Source organism: Bison bison, unplaced genomic scaffold (assembly GCF_000754665.1).
Source record: "Bison bison bison isolate TAMUID 2011002044 unplaced genomic scaffold, Bison_UMD1.0 scf7180017864473, whole genome shotgun sequence".
NCBI classification, from domain to species: domain Eukaryota; kingdom Metazoa; phylum Chordata; class Mammalia; order Artiodactyla; family Bovidae; genus Bison; species Bison bison.
In genome coordinates this window covers 17,623,635-17,641,286 of record NW_011495034.1, presented here as the reverse complement: position 1 = coordinate 17,641,286, position 17,652 = coordinate 17,623,635, and the positions used below count along the sequence as shown (strand labels likewise).

The window sequence follows — 17,652 nt, the reverse complement described above, 5'->3', positions numbered from 1 at the left end:
AGTGTTTGGCTCATATTTGAAAGTGGGGGCCTAAAAGCTGGTTGGGGTTTCTGGGACCGACAAGCCTGGGTCTGCTCCGTGGATGGGGAGGTACCATTGTCTCCTGCTCCTGCGGTTCAGATGATAGAAGCAAGGTTGGTGAGAGGGCAGGGGGCTCACTCAAGATCACAGAACAAGTGCGGGGAGGGAAAGCCAGACTCTGGCTTCAGGGAGGAGAGGATAGGGCAAGGCGGCTGGGCAGGGGCACTTGAGGGGCAGCCTTGCCTGTAGCTGCCCTGGGGCTGTGTGGGGACCCCCCGCTGCCCACTGAGCCAGGGGCAACGTGGCTCTTCATGGCCCAGGCCCAGCCTTTGGGAGGAGACCAACCTGGCAGTGGGGTCTGAACATGGGGGACCTGAGATGAGAGAGAGCATCCTGGGAACCAGCGGCAGTCGATGGGGAAGTGCCCCCGGCTTGCTAACCGCCAGGCCCCAGGTCCCCGTCTGCTCGGAGTTGATAGGGCCTCCCCACCTGTGGGACTTCTGGTTTCTTTCCCCACCTCCTTCCCAACCAGCCTCCTTCCTGTGGTGCCGTTTCATGGGAGTTAGGGTCTCCCATGGCCCCCACGGAGGTGGCTGGTGCTCATTTTACTGAGGAGGGTTGCGGGGGACATGAGTTGAGGCAGGGGCCCCTCTCACCATGCCGCCACCACTACCATCCTGCTTGGAGCAGCTCTTGCCTGGGTGAGGTGGGGTGGGGAAGAATAGCCTTTGTGGCTATAGAGGGCCCAAGAAGTTAATTATATAAATAATAATTGAGTGCCTACTGTGTGCCTGGTACTGTTCTAGGGGTGGGGACTCATTTGAATGAGACAAATGGAGTGTGGGTGGTCCAGAGCCAAGCCCCTGCCCTACCCCCCCCACCCCACCCACGCTTGGGCTATGCTGAGGGCAGAGTGTTGATTCCTTGGGATTGAGTCGGGGATAAGTGTCTGGAGTCAGTGAGAACCATCAGGGGCTGAGTTAGTCCCCCAGATCCCAGGCCAGGGTTCCCGTGGGGTCTTCCCTGCCAATGACCAGGGTAGGACTAGCTCTTGGAGCCAGACCTGAGCCCCTTTGCTGCAGGGACCCCAGGGGCCTGAGATGCACCCCCACCTTGGTCTTAGCATCACCACAGCCACCTTGCCTTGCCTCTCTCTCTCTCTGGGTGCAGTTGGCCCTGCTGATAAGTGGAAGTGTGTGTTGGGGTGGGGGGTGGTAGCTGGCCCGCCTCCTCTCCTGGGCTTGGCTCCGAGAGGGTCAGGTTGTGAAGGACACCATTCCGGGTGGGTGTGGCTCTGAGGGAGGCAGAGGCTCTGCTAGACAGTCTGCTCTGTTGTTGCCAGCCTTGGTTGTTCTCTGGGCCACTGGGCAGGACACCCTCAACTTGTCAGGGATACAAACAAACAAGACAATTAGGATCTGAGGCCAAGGAAGGAGATAAGCTTGCTGACGGAGGAGGAGAGAATTTCCTGACCTGGGAGGATGGGAGGCTCTGCAGAGGGCATAGAGGTGGCCTTGGAGGCTGGTGGGGAGAGGGGGAGGGCTGATGGGGTGGCAGGGGTGGCATTCCTGGCTGAGAAACTGCAGTGGGAAAAGGTTTAAGAAAGATGAGAACTGGCGGGACTGGAGCAGGTGATGGTACTGGAGAGCTGGCATGTGTCATTTTGGTAGCCTGAATGCCAGGCCGGCGGGTTGCAATCTGCTCGCAGGGGAAGGGATGGTGGGAAGACTTGGCAGTACTGCAGCCAGGCCAGGTGGGGGATGAGGGGGAAGTTTCTGGGGGTGTGGGCTGCCACCCAAGCTGGATGAGAAGGGCAGGATTGTGATTGGGGTGGGAGGGTCTGGCTACCCCAGGCCCAAGGCTCCTGTTTGGAGGGAGGAGTTTCATGGCTGAGGGAACAGAGTGGGGCAGTGGTCGGCCAGTCCAGGAGAAGGACAGGTACAAGAGGCGGCAGAACTGTGGCCAGTCCATGTGCAGCGGGGGTGGGCTTCCTAGCAAGGTCCAGCATGACAAGTGTAAGACGGGCAGGGCAGAGTCTGCCATGAAGGAGGCCACGTGGACGGTGCTCTGGTTGAGTCTAGCCCCGGGTCACTTCATCCTCAGCAAGACCTGCGTGTGGATGGTGGATGGCGGGGGCTGGAGTGAAGAGTCAGGGGCAGGGCTGGTGGGGAATGGGGGAAATGTGACCACACAGCCCCAAATCTCACTGCTGCCACCCCACCTAGAACCAGAGCAGGTTCAGCACCCCCAAGCCTGATCCCGGGGCAGCCCTGTGACTCTGTGTTCTGACTCACAGCAGCTGGGGCATCACATGAGCAAACCCAGCAGCTGGGGGGACCAGGACCCCAGGGACCAGGCAGATGGCAAGTGGGGGCAGGGCAGGCCTGGCACCGAGGGGCCTCTCAAGTGGCATGGAGTCCTGGCTGGACCCCAGCCTCCCCAAGCTTGCCCTCTGCCAGTCTGGTCCTCTCACTCATCGGGAGTTCCTTGGGGCCCCCGGGGAGCCCTGCAGATTTGGGGGTCAGGTTGGAGCTGCTGGAGGAAGGAGCAAAGATACACATTTTCTGACCCCTGCCCGGCGCCTGCCCTGGCACAGGTGGGCTGAAATATCCCCACCCCCTGCAGGCCCCTCAAGCCCCAATTCTGGTTCCCTGGGGGCTTGGCTGGACTAGAACAGTCCTGGATCCTTGCTGCCCTTGGACTCTGCCAGGCCTAGGCTCAGCGTTTTGAACACTCCTTTATTCCCACAAGCTACAAGCTCCTGGTGCACCCATTTTAGAGATGAGAGCACTGAGGCGCAGGAGGCTCCTCCAGGAGTGACCTCTTATCTTGGGGGCTGCAGAGTCTGGGCTCTTGTCCACTGTGTTCTTCTGCCCCTCTCCATGGGAAGGGGACTCCTCAGCCAGGCCGGACTCCGTGCTGGGGGCAGAGGACATGTGCCCTTGTCCTGAACCCCATCCTTGCCACTGTTAAACCCATGTGCTTTTAAGGCAACAGGACCCATGGAGAAAGCAAGGCCACTTATCTGGGGAGAGCTTTGTTCCTCTCGGGTTGTGTGAACTTGGGTGTCTGCGCCTCATTTTCCTTATCTGGAAAAAGTAGATAAAACATAACAGTATCTACTTCAGGGGCTGTTTTGAGCCTGAAGGACTAATGTGGTGAATTGCTGACACCAGCGCTTGTCCCACAGGTTAGCCTTCACTATTGTGATCTCCTCCTTGGGCAGAGGGGTGCACGGAGGCCCAGAGACACACGTAATAGCTTGAGGGGGGACATCTTCCTGCCTCCCATCCCCCAAGAGACCGAGAGCTACCTGGGCATCAGCAGGAACCGCCCCCCTACCCCCCCACCCACAGCCTGACTTGTGTTTTGGCGGGGAGGCCAGGGTGGTGGGAGTTGGGCTCTTGGGCTGGCGCTGGCTCAGGCTCAGGCAGCTTGTGGCGCACTTGGCAGTTCAGGCAGGCTGAGATAAAAGCTGAGCCCTGGAGGAGCTGGCAGGGCTTCCGGGCACCAGTAGACAGGCTTCTGCATTAGAGAGAGATGGCCTAGGGGTGGGGGCCTCTCTGTCCGGGAGCCAGCCCAGCTCTGGTCCCCTGAAAGGCCGGCGGTTAGACAGCTAATGGCTCCAGCCTGGCTCCCAGGGCCACTCACACTACCTCCAAGATGAGCAGCAGTGAGCGATCAGAGCCACCTCTGACTTCCCTCCAGTCCCGGGTCTTTGCCTTCCTCCTTCCAGAAGCCCTGCCCTTAGCTCTCTGGGCCCAGGGGTGAGAGCAGAGGACTTTCGGGCTTGTATCCTGCTGCCTAAGGTCACAACCTCCCAGACCTCAGTGTTCACACCTGTGCATCGAGGTGACCCCCCCACCCCAGGATTATTGCTGGAATTTGGGGGAAATGGCTGCAAAGCATGTACTCAGCACAGTGTGCAGCATTGATGGGTCTTCCCTAAACCTCTGCTGGAAGTTTGGGCTTCAGGTTTGGTCACACGGTAGTTCAGTTAGAACTGAGTTTACATCCTTGAAAAGTGACCTTGAGCAGGTGGCTTAATTTCTCTAAGCCTCATTCCTTAGGCTGGAGAAGGCAATGACACCCCACTCCAGTACTCTTGCCTGGAAAATCCCATGGACGGAGGAGCCTGGTGGCCTGCAGTCAATGGGGTCGCTAGGAGTTGGACACGACTGAGCGACTTCACTTTGACTTTTCACTTTCATGCATTGGAGGAGGAAATGGCAATCCACTCCAGTGTTCTTACCTGGAGAATCCCAGGGACGGGGGAGCCTGGTGGGCTGCCGTCTATGGGGTCGCACAGAGTCGGACACGACTGAAGTGACTTAGCAGCAGCAGCAGCATTCCTTAGGCTGTCAAATGGGCAGAAGGATACCTGAATCCCTAAGTGAGACCCTGTGGGAATCATCTGAGTCAGCCCCGGGCTGTAGGGGCCCTTGAACAGTAGACCCCCCCCATTCCCAGCTGTTCTGGACCTTTGCTTTCCCATTGCCCAGCTCAGCTGTCCCCCTGGGGGAGGCAGCACAAGATGGGTGGCTCTGGGTTGCCCCATTCTGGCCCAGCTGTGTGAACTTGGACAGGTGTATTAGCCTCTCTGTGCCTATTTTTGTTATCTTCAAATTGAGGATAATAATGGCACCTTGGGGCTTCCCTGGTGACTCAGTGGTAATGAATCCACCTGCCAATGCAGGAGATGCAGGTTTGATCCCTGGGTTGGAAAGATCCCCTGGAGAAGGGCATGGCAACCCACTGCAGTATTCCTGCCTGGGAAATCCCATGGATGGAGGAGTCCATAGGGTTGCAAAAGAGTCGGACACCGCTTAATGATTCAACAATAATAAATAACAGCAATGGCACCTTGAGAGGGTTAAGTGAGCCAAGAAATCTCAACCACTGGGTATAGGGCCTGGCACACCATTAGCGATGTCATCGCCACTCTTCTGGGCCATCACCGAGCCCTTCTCTGAGGGAGCCGCAGTGAGCTTATCACAAGCATTAGCCCTGTCTTCCCATGACATCACTGGGAAAGGACCCAAGCCCCAGAGAGGCCCCCTGGACACCCTCATCCAATGGCCTCTTGATCTGCTGGCCTGAGGAACAGTCCCAGAATGAGGGTCCCTCCTGCCCCTGGAGACCCAAGGCCTGCCTGGCTTGACCACTGTCCCAAACCTGCAGGGGAGACCTGGGTTTGAGCTGGGCTGGTCTCCTGGGGTAGCTGAGTCCCCTTGACCCCTGGGCAGTGAGGGTGGGGGTCCCTGGCTGAGTCTGGCCCTCAGGGGTGTGGCTCTGTGGCTGGCATCCTGGTTTCTGACCCTATGGCAGGGGCACAACTGCCCAAACCCACCTGCCTTAATGGTGACAAATGTGAGGGGTGACCCCAGGGGGCAGCTGAGTCATGCTTGGCCTGGCACCCTCTGCCCACTGCTCCTCTGCTTTGTCACCAGTTCAGTGTGTGTCAACCGCCCTGGGCGACTCCTAACCAACCCCCCAGCCCTGGTGCGTACAGCTCCACTGCCTACAAAGACCTTCATTCAGTCGTGGTGCAGCTGCCCTCGGAGTTTTGAATCTGTACATTTCACAGATGAGGAAGCAGGCCAAGGTCCCCTGGCCGGTCAGAGATAGTCTCCTGACTCTGAACCTGGATCCTTGCCTGTGGCCCCGCAGATGATGTTCCCAACTGAGATAGTGAGTTCCCCGCACCTGCTGGTATTTAAGTCTGACAGGGAAGTTGTAGGGGGACCTCAGATACCATGTGGGGATCTTCACGGCTCTTTCCAGTCCTGAGCTTTTCTGACCCTGCCCATTCTAGCATCAGGCAATGTTTGTGGGTAGGTGGCGCCTCCATATAAAAGCCCTCTCCAAGTCTTGCCAGTACACCCACCATTAGAACCATCCATTACATCTTCAGAGGCTCCTCAGTTCAGTTCAGTTGCTCAGTCATGTCCAACTCTTTGAGACCCCATGGACTGCAGTACGCCAGGCTTCCCTCCTTGTCTATCACCAACGCCTGGAGCTTAGTCAAACTCATGTCCATTGAGTCGGTGATGCCATCCAACCATCTCATCCTCTGTCATCCCCTTCTCCTCCCGCCTTCAATCATTCCCAGCATCAAGGTCTTTTCAAATGAGTCAAATCTTCGCATCAGGTGGCCAAAGTATTGGAGTTTCAGCGTCAGTCCTTTCAATGAACACCCAGGACTGATCTCCTTTAGAATGGATTGGTTGGATCTCCTCACTGTCCAAGGGACTCTCAAGAGTCTTCTCCAACACCACAGTTCAAAAGCATCAATTCTTTAGCCTGTAAACAGCTCAGTAAGCTGGATGGGAGGCACAGAGGGCAAGAGGACATCAGGGGAACAGGACAGGCATGAGGAAGGAAGGTCTGATGGAGGAGTTGGGAAGGGTGGACACCCACCTCCTGAATTATCAGGTACCCCTTGCTCTCCCTCATCCAGTAGGTCTGCGCCTGGTAGGTGTGTGCCTGGCCTCATGGCACTTCCCCTCCCCCACACCTGCATGTGACATCACCTGGTGAGAGCTGCGGACAGTGGGCAAGGCTGGAAGGAATCCTCATGCAGTTTCCTCAAAGCTGTACTTATCCTTTGTCCATGACCACATCTGCCACACCCGCCTGGGGCTCTGCCACCTAGGTACACACCCCAGGCCAAATGGGCAGAGTCTATTATTCAGTTCCTTGGCTAGAAGCCGAGAATATCTGGGTCCTAGTACCTGGGCCAGGTCTGGAGGCAGTGCACATTGCCATTTGTGGCGGAAAGGACAACCAGGGTCTCCCCAAGGAGACCCTGCAGTGGGTGTCAGTGCATCTGGGAGTCTGGCCTCTGCTCTCCCACCCGGGTTTAGGGAACCAGAGTTGGGAGCTGCAGTAACTAATGATCTGGAAGGATGGGAGTGCTTGCAAACCCCATGAGCCTATGGGTGAGGGTCTGACTTCTGGGCTGGAATGCTTTGGACACATCGCATAGCCTCTTGGGTCTCATGTCCACTTCCCTGGAGTGGCTGGCAACTCCTCTCCATGTTCTGGAGATTCCAGGGCTGGGGCTGGGGGCATCACAGGTGAGGGAGTGCATAGAACTACCTGTAAGTTCAGTTTCACCGCCATGTGACCCCAGGAAAGAAGCTTCTCCTCTCTGAGCCTCAGTTTTCCCAGTTGTAAAATGAGCTTAATAATACCTACTCCTCTCAGGGCAGCTGTATGCATTGCAGAAGGTCAGGTGCACATCATGTGGTTCATGCTCCCTCATGGTTCCTATCTCTGCCCCAGCTCCATCATGAGTCTCTGCAGGCTGGTCCTAGGGATACACCTGCCTCCAGGTGCCTAGACCCCAGGATCCTCCCTGGCCACAGGCACATACCATTTCCCCTCCTTGCTCCACTCTGGGGAGCCCACAGGGAGTCCAGATGGGAGATTTGGCATTTGGAGCAGTGGGTGCACGACCCACCTTCGTTGGTAAATTGCATGCCTGGGCCCCCTCTCTCCTGGGGCCATGGGAGCAGGTGGTGGAAGGTGTAGTAGTGTGTACTCTGCCTCCACGTAGAGAGAAAACTCTAATTTTGATCACAGTTCAGACAGGATCTCAAACATCAAATAATCCAGCACCTGTGAAAGTATGTCTGTGGTCCCACTGGTCTAGGAAAGCCTTGGGCTTCCAGGCTTGTGCACAACAGTTCAGTTCAGTCATTCAGTCATGTCCAACTCTTTGCGACCCCATGGACTGCAGCACGCCAGACCTCCCTGTCCATCACCAACTCCTGGAGCTTACTCAAGCTCATGTCCATTGAGTCAGTGATGCCATCCAACCATCTCATCGTCCCCTTCTCCTCCCGCCTTCAATCTTTCCCAGCATCAGGATCTTTTCAAATGAGTCAGTTCTTGGCATCAGGTGGCCAAAGTATTGGAGTTCCAGCTTCCACATCAGTTCTTCCAATGAACACCCAGAACTGATCTCCTTTAGGATGGACTGGTTGGATCTCCTTGCAGTCCAAGGGACTCTCAAGAGTCTTGTCCAACACCACAGTTCAAAAGCATCAATTATTTGGCACTCAGCTTGCTTTTAGTCCAACTCTCACATCCATACATTGCTAATGGAAAAACCATAGCCTTGACTAGACAGACTTTGTTGGCAAAGTAATGTCTCTGCTTTTGAATATGCTGTCTAAGTTGGTCATAACTTTCCTTCCAAGGAATAAGCTTCTTTCAATTTCATGGCTGCAGTCACCATCTGCAGTGATTTTGGAGCCCCCCAAAATAAAGTCTGCCACTGCCATTGTGCACTACAGGACTTCTTAAAAGCCTTTATCAGGTGGCTCTGGATGGGAGGTGAAGTTTCAGGTCCTGTCCTGGCTCTCAGGCTGTGCACAGTCTTGGAAGCCCCTCTCTGGCCAAGCCTCTGGCAGTGATGTGTGTGCCCCTAACTCAGATAGAAGCTGGGAAGCGGGGACGGCTCAGTGCTGGAATCCCCCTGCCCTAAGCATCGGGAATGGCTCCTTTGGAAACAGGCTTGGAGCCAGCCTGGCCTGGTCAGACTCCCAGCTCTGTCTCATTCACTCATCCATATTAACTAGCTGTCATTGAGCATCTACTGTGGACCAGGCTCTGTGGCATTAGGTACTGGAGATACAAGTGCTGAGCAAGATAGATAAGAAAGAGCAAACACAGAGAAATGGATGACAAGCAAATCACAGGGTCATTTCAGACAATGTTAAGTGCTTTAAAGTTTATTACATAAGGTGACATGGAAGAGGAGATGAATGGGGAGGCTATTTTGGTTGGGTGGACGTGGAAGGCTTTTTAGGAGAGGGGAGACTTGGATTAAGACTTGAGAAGGGGGACTTCCTGATAGTCCAGTGGCTAAGACCCCATGCTCCCAATGCAGGGGGCCTGGGTGCAGTCCCTGGCTGGGGAACTAGATCTCACATGCTACAACTAAGAGTTTGCATGCCACAGCTAAAGAGCCTACATGCCGCAGCTAAGACTGGGCACAGTCTAATAAATATTAAAAGAAAAAGAAAAAGTCTTGAGATGGAACCAATCAGGGAAAGAACCCAGAAAGAATGTTCTATGCTGCGGGGAAAGCAGGTGCAAAGGCCCTGATGTGTGTCTGGAGATAGAAAGAAGGCTAGTGCGCTGGAGCTGGTGTACGTGAGGAAGGGTGGGGGTGGCATAAGGTGGAGGAAATGGAGCGGGGTCACTAGCTTGTTATTTTGGCGGTCATGTTGCTCTCAGAGCATCAATTATCTGATTTATGAGGCTTATCACTTTGTCCCCGATCTCCACCCTGGTCAGGAGTGTTGTGGGTGTTAAGTGAGAATCTTTCCGGCAGACACTTGGTTATGGGCAGCTATGCGCTACTGTAGGTTTTTTTAAAATTCATTTTGATATTTGGCAAAACTAATACAATTATGTAAAGTTTAAAAATAAAATAAAATTAGAAAAAAACAAAAAAAAACAAACAAAAAAATTGTTATTATAAGTGCTTAGTGACTATGGGTGGGACCAGGGATCCTGGGCCTCTCTTTCTCTGCATGTGGCTGCAGTTAGTGAGTACCAAGTGTGTGTACAAGGCCAGGGGTGCCCCATCTGTGGCCCCCTCTCTGGCTCCCCTGAACCACAGCCCCCCGCCAGGTCCTTTCAAGCCTAGGATCTTTTGATCCACAGCGACTGCCTTCTCTGGCCCAGCAGGCCCTGGAATCCTTTCCGGGCGAAGGTTCCACCGAGAACAGCAACTCCTTTCTTTGCTTTCTTTTCCTCTTCCTCTGGGCGCCAAAAATAGTGCCTGAATAGGACACAGCTCTGCGCCGCCAGTGAGACAATAGCCCTGGCTCTGGTCCATCAGTGGTGGGGGGGGCGATGGGAATGCAGGGGCGCACCATCCCATGGACCCCAGCTCCTGCTGCTTTTCCCACGGCCTCGGCCAGAAGCCAGCCCAGAGGCCCCTGGAGTGTGAGTGCCGAGGGGATCCTTGCTTATTCTGGGGAAGGGCCCTGAAACCCTGGGCTCCTTGGCGCCCTGAGCAGCCCCATCCTGTCTCTTAATCAGCTGCTGGTCTGGAGCTGAAGGCCCTGGTGGGGGCGCCAACAGCCCTGGGCCTCTTCTGGGCCCTGTATGGCACACAGAGGCCATCCCGTGGCTTTGATGTCCTTTTGCCTTTAACTCAATGGCTATGAAAGACTTTTCAGAGGTCAAAGAGATGTGTCCTCTTGAAATGAAGTGAGCCCTCATCAATGGAGGTAATCAAATAAAGTCCGGATATACATTGGATGGGGGTGGGATTAGTCAAGCATCAGAAGGACACTGGGTCTTGATGTCTTCATGCCTCAGAGGAGATCATGGTTTGAATTCCATACATCTCTCTTACCAGTTAGGTGGCCTTGAACAGGTCACATCATGTGCCTGAGCCTCTGTCATTCCATCTGTAAGATGGGTTCAATAGGGCTAACCTTTAGAGTGGTGGAAATGGATTTCCAAAATGCCCAGTGGAGTGCCTGGCACATATGCAGGCTTGCAGAAGCTTTGCCTCTGTTCTCTTCCCTCCCCAGACAGGTACTTACTCTAAGGCATAAAAAGGACCCACTCTTGGCCCCTAGGGAGCTCTGGAGGAAAGCCAGGGGGAACCTCTGACTCCAGGGCTAATTCAGGAGAAAGATTCCTGGTGGGCTGTGGATATCTGGGAAGGCTTCCTGGAGGAGGCACTCCTCTAAGACATTTCCAGGGAAGTATTGTACATATTCTGTGCTCTTGGAACCCAGTGGTGGGGATTAGATGGGTATCCAGGGGGATCAAGCCAAGGCCACAGGCTGGCAGCCTCATGGGCAAATATAGCTGATAGCAGACACTTTTGATCACAAGGGTAGACCTCACTAGTGTTCTAAAAAGATTTGGATTTAAAGTAAATGTTGACGAACTTAGGCAAGTGTTCCCCAGTGTTCCCCATAACTTAATGTACTAAACTCTGCCCTTCTTCCTGCCAGCTCCATTCCTGGCCGGCATCTGAGTAAGGGGATATGGGCACAGGACAAGTTAGGGGAACTGCGCTGTGCTGGGTTGGAGTTGGGTGGTGACGTAGTAGTCACTGCAGCTGCCAATGGTTGCCAGGGCAACGGTTGCCAGGGGTTGCTGTCACCTGCGCCCCTTTTCCTGGGCTGTGGGCTGGGGCTTGCAGCCCATCTTCCCGCTGCTTTGTTTGAGGCTCTGGTGAGGAGGCGAGAACCGGAGCTGGGGTAGTTCAGCTTCAAAGTGCCCCTCTGGCCTCTTGGACTGGGAAGAAGCTGACCCACCGCCTCAGCAGGCTGCAGCCTGCAAACAAGGCGAGCCCTTAGCCTACTCATTCACGCGCTTTATGTATTGATAATCCGCTTGACGGCACGAAGGAGGAATCCAGGTATGATTCTTGCCCTCTCTCTCCATCCTTCTGACTCCCGCTCCCCAAACCCCACCCCCACTTCTCATCTCTCCCCTTTTCCTTGTCCACCTTCCCTGCCATCCCTCTCCCCCTGTATCACCTTCTGCTCCCTCTGCCTCTCCCTCCCATCCCCACAACCGCCCTTCCTCCCTAAACTGAAAGCTGAGCTGATGGGGAGGGTGGGGCTGGGTGTCCGTGACACCAGGGGCTCAGATGCGACTCTGAGGGGAATTGGTCAGTGAAACAGACAGCAGCCCAGAGTGATGAGGAAGTGGCTGGGGGTAAGGGCCTCATACCCCACATTCCTTCCCTCAGCCACACTCCAGCAAAAATTCAATTTCAGTGTATGGGCTGTACCCCCGTCATCGAAGACAAGCCTCTGCTGGTGCTGGGAGTGGGTGTCCAGAGCCTGCGGCGGACAGAGAGCAAGAGTGTTGCTGGGAGGGGGTCCTGACAGCTCCCAGGACCAGGGCTTCTTCAGAGGAAGGGATTCAACTAATACCAAGCAAACACATTTCTGGAAGCATCTTTTACTGGAAATTTTAAAGAGAAGCCCTTTCTAACAGGTAATGTCAAGCAGAAATGGACTGCAAAATCGAGAGCCTGTGCTCTGGAGCCAAGCCCCAATGCTGCACCTCAAGCCGTGTGATCTCCAGCAGCCAACCTGATCTTCAGGGCCTGTTTCCTTATTTGTTAAATGGACAGAATGGTATTTGTCTCAGATTTGGGGGAGGATTAAATGTGCTCCTTTGGGTGGAGAGCTTAGAATCGAGTCTTGCATCTTCAGAGAGCTTCCTTTAGTGCTAGCTGTGTGGCTGGAGGTGGTGAGCACCCCGCCCATGGGGGTATGCAAACAGTAGCGGAGGACCAGGTGAGGCAGCGCTGTGTGCTCAGTGAGCTGGGGTGGGATCCTAGTCTGTGCCTCCACCGACCATCCCTGGAGGGAGCGGGAACCTCAGGCTCACCCTGGCCCCCAGCCCCTGTTGGGGAGGATGCCTGGCTATGTGTCGGGTTTGCCCCTCAGCCAGGGATCTGGGACCCGGAGGAGGAGAAAGGAAAGGGAGGGCTGGCAGCTGACCTTGGGAATGCTAAGGGGTCCTATGCTCCAAAGGCAGGCATTCTGCCAAGGCCCCAAGGAACTGAAACACAGCCCCCAAAAAATGAACAGGGAGGTAACTGGGCTGACCTTGTATGCCTGGCCTTAGCCACTTTTGGAACACAGATGCAGAAGGGAAACTGCAGCCAGACAGCTGAGGTCAGTCTGTGGTTTGAGAGAGAAGACAGGCTGGGCAGGAGGATGGGATGGCCAGCACTGTTTTCCTCCCCGTTCGCTGTCAACCAGGAGGTAAGCTCTTCCCTTCCCTAGAAGCAACCTGGGGCTCTGGTCTATGGAGAAGACAGACGGGGGGACAGGGATCTTGTCACCTCCTCTGTAGAGGAGGAAGCTGAGGCCCAAAGAGGGGACTGGGTGCTACAAGAGTCCTAGGACCAGTTAGGTGTGGCACTAGTTCAGGACCCTATGGGCTTCTCTGATGTCTCAGGTGGTAAAGAATCTGCCTGCAATGCAGGAGACCCAGGTTCAATCCCTGGGTTAGGAAGATCCCCTGGAGAAGGAAATGGCAACCCACTCCAATATTCTTGCCTAGGAAATCCCATGGACAGAGGAGCCTGGCAGGCTACAGTTCATGGTGTCCCAAAGAGTGGGATATGACTGAGCGATTAACACACACACATGTCTAACTCCTGCCACCCCTACTCTGGGAGTGTGCATTCCCTGGGCAGGTGCTGACTGGTGAGGGCCCTGAGGCCCAGCTTCAGCTGCTCCTTGTGGGGAGGGCTGTGGGGAGCCCTGCATGTGGGTTGCAGGCTGCCCCAGGGGCATGGAGCTGTGCAGGGCTGGCACCACTGTCCCAGGACTGCTCATGACAGGTCCTGCTGTCTGAACACCACCCCCAAACTGGGCCTGACCCAGACCTTCCTAATCCCTCCCCTTCCCTGAGGTTCTAGATTTTTTCCATCCTCACTCAGATTCCAAAAAGGTTGTGATTCTCAGCTTCTAAAAGCTCTTGCCTCCCCATCACTTTTCTCTCTCTCTCTTTCTCTCTCTGCTCCTCCCTCATTCCCTTTCAGTCCCAGCATTCTAAGTGTCTCTGCCGCTTGAGGTGACTGTGGTTGACTTTCATGGCAATCTAGAAACATGCTGGCACTGCCCCTTTTTCCAAGAGCTGGTGCTGCCGGCCAAAGGGAGGTGTGATGGGGCTGCCATTACCCCAGGTTCCCCCAGGACCTCTGGCCTGGAAGTGTCAAAGATGGTGATGAGTTGCCCTGGGGAAAATCACAGCCTAAATGGCTCCTGTAGCCCATCTCCTGCTAGTTAATGGCCTTTGGGACAGCTCAGAGGGGAGGAGAGGGGAGGCAGCTGGAGGGGGAATGCTGACAGCTTTCTTATCTGTGTGGTGTCAAGATTTCTGAGCGCTCCTCTTTTCATATTGGTAACAGGTGTTCTGCAAAAAAAAAGCTCGCACCATCACACTGGGCTGGGAAACTAAGCCCAACCAAGCTCTGTGGATTTTCTTTCTGCAGCACTTATCAGAGCCTTTGATATGTTAATTCATATGATCAAGTAGGACCTGCAGTATTTCTCGAGCTTGGGAACTAGTGCTTCTTAGGGAGGAACTTCCCTGTAGCTCATACAGTAAAAAAATCTGCTTGCAGTACAGGAGACCTGGGTTCGATCCCTGGGTCAGGAAGATCCTCTGGAGAAAGGAATGGCAACCCACTCCAGTGTTTTTGCCTGGAGAATCCCACGGACAGAGGAGCCTGATGGGCTACAGTCCATGGGCTTGGAAAGAGTCGGACATGACTAAGTGACTAAGCACACACAGCTTCTTAGGAAGTGCTTGGCTAAGTTACCTCATAGTAAAGTCAGGGAGATAGTTCCAGAGAAGGGAAGGAAGGGGCTCTGGTGACCGTAATGGCTGAAATCACGGGCTTTGATGTTTGGTAGACTAAAGTCTGAATCCTGGCTTGGCTACTTACTTGCCTGAGTATCACTTAGCCTGTTTGGATTTCCATTTCCTTTTTACATTGGGGCAATAATAGTATTTGCTTTATAGAGTTAAGGTGAGGATTGAACAATTATTTGTGAAAAGTGCCTTGCACAGTTTTGGGCACCAAGTGAGTGCTTGCTCAATGGGAACTGTCATCCCCCGCTCCCCTTCTTGGATTCCAGCTCCTTTTTGCTGTGCCAGCTAGACCTCTGTTTATTGCCGTCTGCTATTCTGCCAGGCACTGCAAGGCTGGAGTGCAGGGCAGTCGGGGGAGGATGTGGAGGCCGAAGGCCAGTGTATGGTCTGGGATCCCACTGGGGTCTGGTGGGGGCACCTCCTTCGTTTGTTGGGTACATGGCATTTCTAAGTTAGACCTTTACAGATTTGGCACAAGGTTGGCATCCAGTGGGGAGGACCGGTGTGTGCAGAGGTTTGGAGGAGGGAACACTCAAGCCCAGGCAAACCCAGAGCAAAGCAGAGCAAGCCCAGAGCAAACACTCTGATGCAGATAAAGCAGGTGTCAGGGTGGGCGGCTGTGGCTAACTGGCTCTCAGGGGAACCCGGCGTCCTTTCACCTGGGCAGGTGCCCCTCTCCTGCCCTTCCTCGGTCTCCCCCCAGGGCCGGGGCCTGTCTGGGCACGCGGAGGGAGCCGTAGCCCGGGGACCTGCTGGACGGAAGCCGTGGGGCGGCGGGGCCTGCGCTGACGGGGCAGCGCTCCAGAATGTGGGACTCATCCTGGGCAGTGAGCCGGCAAGGCCTTGGCACCCGTCGGCCTCCGGGAGGCAGGCAGCTAGCTTAATTTTTATTCTTTTTAATTGTAGAAAAATTCCTGGAACCTGAAGTCACTCTGTTTTCCCCGGCCAGGCCAGAACACCCTTCCTGGGGGGAGTTCTGTGTGGCCACCTAGCTTGGGCCTCGGTCACCCGGCCTGTGACTGAAGGTGGGGAGAGACGGGCTCCATGTTTGCAAGTGGTGCCCCCTGGAGCCCCGGGCTCTGCTGAGGGGCTGGGGGACCGGCTGAGAGTGAGGTGTGGTCGGGGGTCCCACTGGGGTCTGGTGGGGGCACCGCCTTTGTTTGTCGGGTACATGGTGTTTCTAAGTTAGACTGCATTTATGAGAGTTTGGAAAGGGCTGATGGAGGGTCCTCTCAGCCCCCCACCCCACCCCCGTGGAGGAAACACCTGCTGCAGAGCCTCCGCTCTGTTCTAACGTCCCTCCTCACTCCCCTACACACCCGCACACATGGGCACACACACATGTGCACACCTCATGTGTTCTACCCTCCTCACTCCCCTACACACCCGCACACATGAGCACACACACATGTGCACACCTCATGTGTTCTACCCTCCTCACTCCCCTACACACCCGCACACATGAGCACACACACATGTGCACACCTCATGTGTTCTACCCTCCTCACTCCCCTACACACCCGCACACATGAGCACACACACATGTGCACACCTCATGTGTTCTACCCTCCTCACTCCCCTACACACCCGCACACATGAGCACACACACATGTGCACACCTCATGTGTTCTACCCTCCTCACTCCCCTACACACCCGCACACATGAGCACACACACATGTGCACACCTCATGTGTTCTACCCTCCTCACTCCCCTACACACCCGCACACATGAGCACACACACATGTGCACACCTCATGTGTTCTACCCTCCTCACTCCCCTACACACCCGCACACATGAGCACACACACATGTGCACACCTCATGTGTTCTACCCTCAAGGACTTCATGCTCAGCCACCCCTCTCTTGGCCAAATCCTTCTCTCCTAAGGCCCTCTGTCCAGGGCTGGGGGAGGGGGAGCTAGCATCTCCATGTTGTCCCCCATCCGTGTCCCCACCGCCTCCCACCCTGACCAGCAGCTGAAGATGAGGGCTGGAGCTGGGAAGCTGGGCTGGGTCCTCCCACTGCTGGCCCTCCCCGCAGGAGGGCAGGACCAGGCTCACACCTGGAGACCCGCTGGGGCAGGGGCTCCCCTCCCCCTCACACCCCCCTGCTCCCAGCTGTGCTTGGGGAGGTCTCTTAAAGGTTCCAGGCACCCTGATAAATGCTAGGTGAGCCACCCAGGACTGTGATTCATCCTCACTACCACTGAGGTGGAGACGAGACGCCACGGGGGAGGCAGGCTGCCCTGGCTCCCGTCCAGAGCGAACTGTTTACCACCCAAGTGATCTGGGGTGGGGCCCCACCCACCTCTGACTCTGTAAGACAGGGCTCCTGGTGGTATCCCAGCCTTGTAAGCCAGTGGTTCTATGCCCGAGGAGTGCTGGTCAACGGGATGCCTGGTCCAGCTGGACTCCCAAGCCCCACACCCGGCCTGGAGCATCTGCCCCTCACATGCTGCTATTGTTTAGTCACTCAGTCCAACTCTTTTGTGACTCCATGGACCGTAGCCCACCACGCGCCGCTGTCCATGGGATTTCCCGGGGAGAATACTAGAGTGGGCTGCCGTTTCCTTCTCCAGGGGATCTTCCCAACCCAGGGGTCCAGCCCGAGGCTCCTGTCACATCTTCTGCATGGCAGGCGGATTCTCTACTGCTAAGCCCCTCACACGTGTTCTATCACACGTTTGTGTATCCCTGACAGTACCCTGTGTGTGTGTGTGCACGTGTTTTCATCCTAATGTTACTACTCTCCTGGCAAAAAAAGGAAAAAAAAAATGAAAAAAAAACCCATCAAGCTCATAGCAGCTACTGGGTACAAATTCCCCCCTACTTCTGATTTGCTGAATGAAGAAAAAAAATCTTTTGTGCTATTTTCAGAGATACTCAATGTCAGTGTGGAGGGATCTGTGATAGTGCATTTCAGTGAACTTCCTGGGGGTGGTTATGACCCATTGTGGGTTTGGGCACCTCTGATATGAACTCCTTGTGGCAAAGGTGGGCATATAGGGTTGAGTATAGGCTGTGGACTGCCCCCTTCCCCACAACACCAGAACACAGAAGTTAATTCTGTTAGGGAAGTTAGGGAAAGCTTCAAGGGGAGGGCATGTCTTCACTGAGTTTAGAAAGATGAGTTTGTTCTTGGAAAGAGGGAGGTGATCCAGACAAAGAGGCTGGTCGGGGGATGGATAAGTCTGCGGTCCATGGCGTATGTTACTGGCAGGGGGAGGGCGGGGGGGGA

The 17,652-nt window shown here is 55.1% G+C and overlaps 1 protein-coding gene across 7 annotated transcripts in view; it reads left to right on the top strand.

Moving 5' to 3' along the window:
* Positions 1–17,652, top strand: part of GPR56 (G protein-coupled receptor 56) — an 81,519-nt gene that overhangs the window by 43,580 nt on the left and 20,287 nt on the right. The window contains exons 1-2 of one of the 7 annotated variants that reach the window (XM_010861863.1): positions 12,082–12,317; positions 12,652–12,791. The exons of 4 other annotated variants lie outside the window; for them this stretch is intronic. In XM_010861863.1, the coding sequence (XP_010860165.1) occupies positions 12,669–12,791 (123 nt within the window). In that variant the 5' untranslated portion in view covers positions 12,082–12,317; positions 12,652–12,668. Of the gene's footprint in view, positions 1–12,081; positions 12,318–12,360; positions 12,792–17,652 lie in introns of those variants that run through there. 2 more of the 7 variants (XM_010861864.1, XM_010861862.1) reach the window with 2 other exon arrangements.